Genomic DNA, 10392 nt, shown 5'->3' with positions numbered 1-10392 from the left:
ATGGCTACTTTTGGAACAATTGGTGAATTTCGGGAAGACAAAGGGAGTTGGTCCGAGTACATAGAGCGTATGGGACACTACTTCGACGCCAATAGCATCATTGATGAGGGGAGGAAAAGATCCATTTTACTAAGTGTTTGTGGAGCCTCAACCTACAAGTTAATGTCAAGTTTGGCGGCACCAAGGAAACCAGGTGAAGTTGAGTTCAAGGAACTTGTGAAATTAATGACTGATCATCGAGATCCAAAGCCGTCGGTGATCGTCCAACGATTCAAGTTTAACAGCAGGTCGAGGAGACCAGATGAATCGCTGTCAACTTTCATTGCTGAACTGCGACGATTGGCTAATGAATGTAAGTTTGAAACTATTTTAGAGGAGATGTTGAGAGATAGGATTGTGTGCGGAGTGGCAGATGATAGAATACAAAGGAGATTATTGGCTGAACCAACTCTAACATTCGAAAAAGCTAAAGATATTGCATTGGCAATGGAATTAGCTGATAAAAATACAGCCGATCTCAGAGATCAGAACAAAGGCGAGATGGTGAACAAAATCGCTCATGGTGTTCGTCATCGTAAGTCGTCACAACGCCCTGTTTCCAAGAAACATTCCTCAGATGGTCGCTGCGGAAAGGGACAGCATCAAGGAGAGGCTTGTCCAGCAAAAGACGGAGAGTGTTTCCACTGCGGTAAAAAGGGAAATTTTGCCGTGGTATGCAGAGCCAAAGGAGAGAGGAAGGACCAGAGAAAAGTTTTCCATCAGCAAGGGAAACAGACCGCCTCCAATAAATCTCGCACTCTGCAGATCGAAACAAACGAGGATGATGAAAACGAAAGCTACGGGTTGTATACACACTCGACGAAAGCTTCCAAACCTCCTCCGATTATGACTCAGCTAACAGTGCAAGGGAAACCTATAAACTTCCAAGTGGACACGGGATCGGCAGTAACGCTCATCAATGAGAAAACGTGGCTCTCTCAGTGGAGTGACAAAGAGAGGCCTAAGCTGAGCGAACCGAAAACGCGGCTTCGTACATACACCGAACACTTAGTTGAAATTATCGGAGAATGTGAAGTCGCCGTATCCAAGGGCAACAATGAGGAACGCTTGCCTTTGATAGTCGCGAGAGGCAGAGGGCCGAATCTCATGGGACGAGATTGGCTGCACGAGATAAAGCTGGACTGGAGGGAGATAAACTTGGTCAGGGTCAATGACGCAGTAGACAGAGTGTTTTCAGACTACGTGGGGCTGTTCACACGAGAACTTGGAAAGCTGAAAGGTGTAGAAGTAGATCTGGATATTGACCCCAATGCATCACCTAAGTTTTTGAAGGCCCGTCCAGTTCCATTTTCGCTTCGAAGTCGTCTGGATCAAGAACTGGATCGCCTTCTATCAGATGACATAATTGAACCAGTTCAATATTCGAACTGGGCAGCTCCAGTGGTCCCAGTCGTCAAGGGAGATGGATCCATTCGTATTTGTGGGGATTATAAAACCACGATTAACACAGCAGCTCGATCGGATACCTATCCGATCCCAAGAGTAGAAGAGCTATTTGCAAGGCTTGCAAATGGAAACAAATTTACGAAACTGGATCTTTCTCATGCCTATCAACAGCTAGTCCTGTCTGAGAAATACAGGGAGTTCGTCACAATCAACACTCATAGAGGGTTATTTCGATATAAGAGACTGCATTTTGGAGTTTCAACCGCACCCTCTGTGTTTCAGCGGACGATGGAGTCATTGCTGGCCGGTATACCAGGTGTGGCTGTCTACCTAGATGATCTTCTCATCACAGGAGAGTCAACAGATGCCCACATGAAGAACCTGAGAGCAGTCCTGGATGTTCTTCTGAAAGCTGGACTAAGACTAAAGAAAGAAAAATGTGTGTTTCTCAAGGACGAGGTTGATTACCTCGGACACACTATCACTGCGAAGGGTCTTCGTCCCACGGGGGACAAGGTGCAAGCCATTACAAATGCGCCTGAACCAAAGAGCGTAAAGGAACTCCGGTCGTTCCTGGGCTTGCTAAATTATTATGGTAAATTTCTACCCGACCTTGCATCGAATCTAGAACCTCTGCATCGGTTGTTGAGGAAAGACGCAAGATGGCAATGGGGTAAAGAGCAAAAACAGGCTTTTGAAAGAGCCAAAAAGTTGCTTAATTCAACTCGGGTGCTAGCCCACTACAATCCGGTAGAGCAACTGATACTAGCTTGCGATGCTAGTCCGTACGGTGTCGGAGCCGTACTCGCACATAGATTTTCGGATGGGACCGAAAAACCCATCGGATTCGCGTCGCGAACACTGAATGTTGCGGAACGCAGATATTCGCAATTAGATAAGGAAGGGTTAGCGATTGTATTTGGTGTGAAACGGTTTCACCAATATCTGTATGGCCGGAAATTCGAAATAATTACGGATCATAAGCCGCTACTTGGTCTCTTTGGAGAGAGGAAAGCCATTCCACAGATGGCTTCTCCACTCGTCCAACGGTGGGCGATTACACTTGCGGCGTACGAATATGAAATAAAGTATAAAGCGGGAGAGAAAAATTCAAATGCTGATGCACTCAGTAGATTGCCGCTAGAATCAACCATTTCGGAACCTCTGATCCCAGGGGATATCATACTTCTCATGGATACGTTAGATAGGACACCGATAACGCCCTCGCGCGTCCGTTCTCTTACCGACAAAGATCCGATCTTGTCGCGGGTCCGTAACTTCATCTTACAAGGATGGCCTACAGCAGATGAATTACAAGATAAGGCATTCGGTCCGTATTTGAATAGAAAAGATGAATTGAGTGTCCATGAGGGAGTAATATTGTGGGGAGCTCGCGCGGTGCTTCCTCCGAAATGTCGAGAAGCAATGATGGAAGAATTGCATGATGCACATCCAGGGATAGTGCGTATGAAGGCAATGGCGAGAAGTTGCGTATGGTGGTCACAGACCCGGGGGGGCCACTTACATTGACGAGTGGATACCATGCGCGACCAAAAAAAACACGTAAAAAGGATGTCTTTTTCAAGATAGGGCACGTTACGTACGTAACGTGATAAGGGTGTCAAAAAGACTAAAATAATGAAAAAAGGGTATCTGTTTCGCTATAGGAAAGTTACGTGTTTAGGGTCAAATTTGCGGGGATGATGAAACAAAATTTAAATGTTTTATAAAGGATGTCCTTTTTGCCCAAACACTACGTGTTTAGAGTCCGATTTGCGCGAGGTGTGGAAGGTGGAAACCAAATGATGTGTAAAGGTAAAACCGACGACCGAAGGACCCGTGACATAACAATGAAATATTCCTGTACTTGTTTAGGGGTTCATTTCAGGGAATACTTGTCAAGATTATCGTTTTGTTTCCAATACTTGTTAAGGGTAGTGTTTCACACGCCAATACTTGTTAAGGGGTGCATTTTCAGAATATGGAAAATACGTGTTTAGGGTGCTTTTCGAGACCCCATGGTCGCGCATGGTATCCACTCGTCAATGGAAGTGGCCCCCCCCCCCCCCGGGGCGCGAAATTATTTTTCCCACCGAGTTCTGGACCAACATATGAATATTCATGACTTGCGTCTTCGGATTAAGAGTACGCATGCGCGTACCAGTGCGACCGTACCAGTGCCCGTCGTAAGCATTCACGTTCAGTTGCTCAGAATGAATTAGCATCGTCAAATTACCATAGTTACATAGGCCTTACAGGCTTAGATCTATGTATATATATCCAATTCTTAAACACTTATCAAACTAGCTGCCATTAATGGCAAGACATGTGCTAGGCTAGGGCTAGCTTAGGCTAGCGCATTAACTTAACCTCAAATCTGAACCTGTCTAATGCCTAATACTAATAGTAATAGCCGACTAATGCCATGGTTAACTTCGAACCGGTAAATTCCGAAATTTACGTTTGATTTTATTTACCATGGTTTAATATGTCTAGTCCGTATACAGAACCAGTCCTAGATCTAAAAAAAATATCTTAGTTCTAGTCTAGTCTCTAGATCTAGACTCTGATCTACGCTGTATCAGCACGGAACAACTAGTGTATCAAAGCTAGGGGGGCAGACTGCCCCAGTGACGATTTACAACTGATCCAGGGGACGTGCCCCCCCTCCCCTTTGAGAAACCAAATTAATTTGAAATGTAAAAATGCGCTTATGTCCCCTCTTTTGAACGTGAAGATTTTTTTTTTTTTGGCTTGTCAAATTGTTTTCAGCTAAGAAATCCTTAATTTTGGGTGAAGACAGGGATCAAGATCACTGACGTTAGTTTGTGCCTGACGTTAGAATACGTTCCATGCACTGCAGTGGCGTAGCTACCCACTGGGCATTTTACCTGACATTACCCGGGTTGTAACAGGTAATAACATGGATATTACTATGGTAACAACAGTGGGTAATAACAGGGAAATAGTAGACCAAATCCTTCCCTCTTATTACCTGGACCTGATATTACTCCATTTACCCAATATTTCTCAGTATGATGTAACTACTATTTCCAGCATTTTAATGATATCACCACCTCATATTACTCTGTTTACCCAATATTACCCAATTAATGTCGGCTCATTAAAAAAACAATTAGTGTCATTAGGGTCATTGAAGCACATTTTTACAACTCCATACTCTAAGCCATATCATCTTATCCTATCCTAAAATCCTACATCCTAATCCTAATCCTATCCTAAACCTATCCACCAAACCCTGTCATTTACTTCTATATATTGAGCGAGTTTACAACACTTGACAAATTATGGTTAACAATTATTCAACCCTAAAACATTTTTCTAAAATTAATGTCATGATTATGACTAATATGATATATAAACTACACATTTTTCTGAAAATTTTCTGGGTGGAATAATTGCATAACCATAAACACATTAATTATTACAGCTATATATTAGCTAAAATTTTGGCCATTTATTGTAGTAATGAATATTCATGAGTAACTAATATTCCCAGCATTTTCCTGATATTACCATCTGATATTACTCCATTTACCCAATATTAATGGGTTCCGCATGGGTTGGAGGTCTCGTTTCCATCTGAGTCCTATCTGGGCACCATGTGGGTTCAAGTATATGTTTTCATCTGGGTTCCATGTGGGCCCATATGGGACCCAGATATCCCAGATAAGAACCGTATGTGATCCAGATACTTTGCTGTCTGGGAATGGAAGCGTTTCAACATTACCCATTACCCCTTATCAACCTGTTTGTAACTGGGTAAAATGTTGGTTTCATCAGGGTGATAACAGTAATTTTTTGGACTTTGAAAATTTCGCTGGGATTGCTGTAAGATTGCTCTTATTACTAAAGTTTGCAATGTTATAACCAATCAAAGTCATTCAACATTACCCTTATTACCCCTCATCACCCTGTTGTAACTAGGTAAATGTAGGTTTCATCAGGGTGATAACAGTAACAGGTATCAACAGGAATTATAATTTCGGTAATAACATGGTAATAACGGTAATATTTGGTGTTACTCAAATTTCCGGGTGATATTACCGGTAATAACCGGTAAAATTGGTAATCGGTAACAAATTGCCCAGTGGGTAGGATTTTTTTCCGGGGGAGGTCCTTACTTTTTCAGGGGGGGGCACTTGCCCCCCAGCCCCCCCCCCCCCCCGTAACTACACCACTGATGCACTGGCGTATACCTAGGATTTTCCAAAAGGGGGACAAATTTTTGGAGGATATTTCATCCACGAAAAATGTGACAAGCCCCCCCCCCCCCCAAACAAAAAAAAGAAAGAAAGATCTTCACGTTCAAAAGAGGGGACGTACGTCTTTTTCATTGCATTTTTACACTACAAATTATTAATTTGGCTTCTCAAAGGGGGGGGCACGTCCCCTGAATCAGTTGTGACTCGTCAGAGGGGCAGTCTGCCCCCCCCCCCCTTGGTACACTAGTGGTTTCATGCTGATACAGCGTAGATCAGAGTCTAGATCTAGAGACTAGACTCGAACTAAGATAATTTTTTTAGATCTAGGACTGGTTTTGTATACGGACTAGACAAACCATGGCAAATAAGCTAACATTTGTCTAACCCTAATTAAACGTAAAGTTCGGAATTAACCAGTTCGAAGTTAACCATGGCATTAGTCGGCTATTCAGTGTTGTAGTCAAGGCTCAAACCTCCAAGACCAAGGCTTCAATACCAAAGGCCAAGGCTAAGGCCAAGGCATGGAAACCCAAGGCCAAGGCCTGAAAACCTCGAGGCCAAGGCATTTCAAACTTACGATATCCAGAACAATGAACTAACAATACTTAGGCGGCAGACATCACACATGGTAAAATGTATGTGAGCGAGGGGACTGAGCGAGAAAAAAATTTAACCTTTGTACATTTAAAACAAAAATAATTTCATGATAGAGACATATTAAAATAATGATATAGTTACCTGTGTACACATAATCCATAATTTTTCTAGGCGATTTACATTGCAATAATTATTATTACCACGGTCATCTGATCCTGGCATTCTCAACGTATGTTTTCTCCACTCCCTGGGACAGGGGCAGCATAAGATTATTATTGGGGGGGGGGGTCAACGCCAAAAGGCACTCATTTATCAAAATGAGTTTTTGTGCAAACAGATTCATATATTTTTAAAATGAGATTATGAACTGCGTGAAGTAATTGTGTGTTTGTAGAAATTAAGTTGAGCAAAGGCTTTCTAAAGTGATTTTTAATTATAAGATAGATATTTTGATTTAGGTTTAACTTCTCAGCGACAAAGCATAGCCATAGCGAGCAAGCGGTTTTGAAAAAAAAAATCAATTCTGAAGTTGTAAAACTTGATTTATGGTCAATTATGGGGCTAACCATTGTTAAAAGGGCATCCTTGCGCAATGTTGCCAGCGCGAACCACCAGCTCACCAGCTCAAACTTCTTGACATGTCGTGTAATAAGACATGGAAATTAAATATTCTGAGCTGGTTTTGTAATCATGAAAAAGATGTGTATCTAACTAAAAAATAACTGTACGCTCGCTATTTTTTTTTACATACTGACCAGTAAAGGAATCAGTTAATTACTGCATTTTAAATAGGATACATAACTCACCAATAAAAATAATGCGAGCGCAAAGCGCGAGCTCAAAAATTTGTGATATTCCAACCTGAAAACTGGACATTCTAAGCATTTTTTTGTGAACGGGAAGAGAGCGAGTACAATAATTGATGCGAGTGCAGGAAGCGAGCCAAAAATTTTTGATATTCCAACCATAAAGCAAAATTCTATACATTTTTGTAACCATGAGCAGGATTAGTACTGTACTAAACAATAATTGATGCAAGCACAATTCAAAATCTGCGATTTTCGAACCTAAAATGTATTATGTTTTATTATTAAAGAAGGTATATTTCTTTTTTTAAAAGGTCATATTTCATTTGGAAAAAAAAAATCCTACAGGGATTTTTTTTAGGGGGGGTGGTGCAAGAGAGCACAAAGCGCAAGCTAAAATTTTCAAATGCTTAAACTGAAAATGAGTCATTTTTACGCTTCTTGTCAGTTTTCATATTTTGCTTACAACCACTTTTAAATTTCAATTCTCATTTCTTGTATCTTCTACACTTATTTCACCTTAAAAAACAGAATAAAGAATACTAACAAAATAAAGTTATATTCAAAAGGATATAAAATAAACAGGGCGCACCCCATATCCTTAGTTGGGAGAGGGTAAATCTTAATTATTTCTTTAAACAGTTAATCAATCCTTAGTTATTAATACGTATTGATAATATCAATAATTATTGATTATTAAATTATAATTTTTTTATTAATTATTATTTCTTGAAACTATATTGACACAAAACAAATCCGTTGTTTATTTCCTTGAAACTGTAGAGACATGAAATTCACCATTGAACGATATAAATTATGATTAAAAAGAAGTAAACATTTTTTCTCCTTTGTTTTGTTAAATCTGATCCAAAACAAATATACAATTTAGAAAAGAGATAGAGAGAGAAGAAGTTCCACCACCAAGAATAAACTTAGACAAGGGGGGGGGGGAAGTAAAAGATGGAGTAAATGTGATATTATTTTTTAAACAATCTATCGCAAAATTAGCTTTCCTATAGAAAGAGGGGGACAAATTTTGTTCACTCGCTCGTTTCAATCGCTTTCTTCTTTTTTTGACGGAAATTTTGCTCTATATGCCATGCTTGGCCCCTCAAAGTTTCTGGTTCATCATGCCATTGACATAACCCATTTGGATATGACAAATTGAAGACTGTGTTCAAGTTTACCAAATCTTTTCAGAATATCATTAAGACTTAAAACATTCTTGTTGGCCAAAGAAAATAATACAAGGAAAATCCTAATGGAATAGATATCAACCTTGTTATCGTTCTTTAGAGTTAGCTATATTTAAAGTATGAAAATTATTGTCAAAATTGCAGTCAGATGTCAAATTTATTCTTGTCATCAAAGCACTATTATCTTGATCATGATCATTATTATTTACTGTCATTATTATCATTAGTCATGATTACAACACATTACCAATACATAATGCTATTTTTCATAACTGATATATTCTTTGTTTGAAAACTCTTGATAATGGTGACAATTACAATTGATGACACTGCTAGTACACTTACTACTGCTGCTGCTAATGTTACTGGTGACTGGTAGTATTGACCATTAGTGTCATTAAATATTAAAAAAAAAACAATTGAAACATTTATAATTACTTATTCAAAACAAATGAAAGTACAAAATACAAAATGCCTTGAAAAGGCCTTGAAAATGCCTTGAAAATGCCTTGAAATTTCAAGGCTCAAAGTCCCCAAGGCCAAGGCCCTCTCAAAAAGTTAATGCGCTAGCCTAAGCGAGCCCTAGCCTAGCACATGTCTTGCCATTAATGGCAGCTAGTTTGATCAAGGAGATATCACCTCTAGAGGTGATATCTCCTTGGTTTGATAAGTGTTTAAGAATTGGATATATAGATCTAAGCCTGTAAGGCCTATGTAACTATGTATGGGTACCGGTAATTTGACGATGCTAATTCATTCTGAGCAACTGAACGTGAATGCTTACGACTGGACCGGCACTGGTCGAGGCAAAGTCCACGCGCATGCGTACTCTTAATCCGAAGACGCAAGTCATGAATATTCATATATTGGTCCAGAACTCGGTGGGAAAAATAATTTCGCCCCCGGGGCCACAGATTGACAAAGATTTGGAGCGTAAAGTTAAATCTTGCGAAAAATGTCAATCACACCAGCAACAACCGTCGAAAGCTCCACCCCATCAGTGGGAATATCCAAGTAAACCGTGGTCGCGAATTCATGTCGATTACGCAGGTCCAGTAGAAGGGAAGATGTTACTAGTAATAGTAGATGCGTATTCAAAGTGGATAGATGTTCATATTACGAATAAATCGACTAGCGAAGCGACAATAGACAAATTGAGGGAAATCTTTTCGGCACAAGGCCTTCCTCAAACGCTGGTTTCGGATAATGGGCCCTGTTTCACGAGTGAAGAATTCGCTATCTTCATGAAAATGAACGCAATGAATCACATTCGAGGTGCACCTTATCACCCAGCTACTAATGGTCTCGCGGAAAGAGCAGTGCAACTGTGAAAGGAGCCCTCAGAAAAATGAGTGGACCCCTTCAGACGAGATTAGCAAGGTTCTTGTTGAGTTACCGCACAACTCCACAAGCTACCACAAATCAGTCACCGGCAGAATTGCTCATGAACCGAAAGTTGCGTACTCGCATATCTTCTGTTCTGCCTGATGTGAACGCAACCGTTGAGAAGAAGCAATTTTCACAGACCGCTCACACTTCTCGCAAACTTCGCGAATTTAAGATAGGAGAAGAAGTCCTTGTGAGAAATTACGGGCGAGGTAACCAATGGCTACCCGGAAAAGTAGTCGAACGTAACGGTCCGGTATCCTATGTCGTAAATGTCAATGCCAATAACTCCACTCTGAAATGGAAACGTCATGTTGACCAACTGCGAAGTCGAATCTCGACTTCATCTACCTCGAACGACGACACCGGCCCGACACACGAAGATGATGACGTTATCATCCGTGATAACGAGAATGATGATCGCGATATCAATGAAGATCAGATAGACATTCGCGATCGTGAAGACGATCCTGCTGAAGTCGAGCACGATGACGGTAAAAAGCATTATCCTAGACGAGAGCGGAGAAAACCAAACTATTATGGTTTTTCGTAATTTCGGATACAACAATAATTTTAATAGATCTTGTCTTGGATTATTAACTCACATAATTTTGGACCTTGTCAAAATTCCTGATTTAATTGTTTAGTTCAGTGAAACAAAAAGTATCATTGAATTTATTAGTTTTAATTATAACTTCAGTTCCTGACTGTCGTATATCATTTAATGTTTGATAG

General features: G+C 40.4%; 1 protein-coding gene across 1 annotated transcript; it reads left to right on the top strand.

Moving 5' to 3' along the window:
• On the top strand, positions 1 to 9602 carry LOC135157083 (uncharacterized protein K02A2.6-like). Its single transcript, XM_064111578.1, has 2 exons — positions 1 to 2820; positions 9243 to 9602. Exons 1-2 carry the CDS (start codon positions 1 to 3, stop codon positions 9600 to 9602), a joined length of 3180 nt encoding a protein of 1059 aa, XP_063967648.1.
• Positions 9603 to 10392: the final 790 nt, after the last annotated feature.

This window comes from Lytechinus pictus, chromosome 16 (genome assembly GCF_037042905.1).
Source record: "Lytechinus pictus isolate F3 Inbred chromosome 16, Lp3.0, whole genome shotgun sequence".
In the NCBI taxonomy this organism is placed as follows: domain Eukaryota; kingdom Metazoa; phylum Echinodermata; class Echinoidea; order Temnopleuroida; family Toxopneustidae; genus Lytechinus; species Lytechinus pictus.
Note: the sequence above shows the minus strand (reverse complement) of the source record. Positions and strands in the feature narration are given on the sequence as shown.

What these genes read in the sequence shown, in the direction of transcription:
- LOC135157083 (XM_064111578.1), top strand. Translation starts at nt 1, where the DNA reads ATGGCTACTTTTGGAACAATTGGTGAATTTCGGGAAGACAAAGGGAGT. An exon ending in AATTGAGTGTCCATGAGGGA is followed by an intron (nt 2,821 to 9,242) that starts GTAATATTGTGG and finishes CAATCACACCAG; the next exon opens with CAACAACCGTCGAAAGCTCC.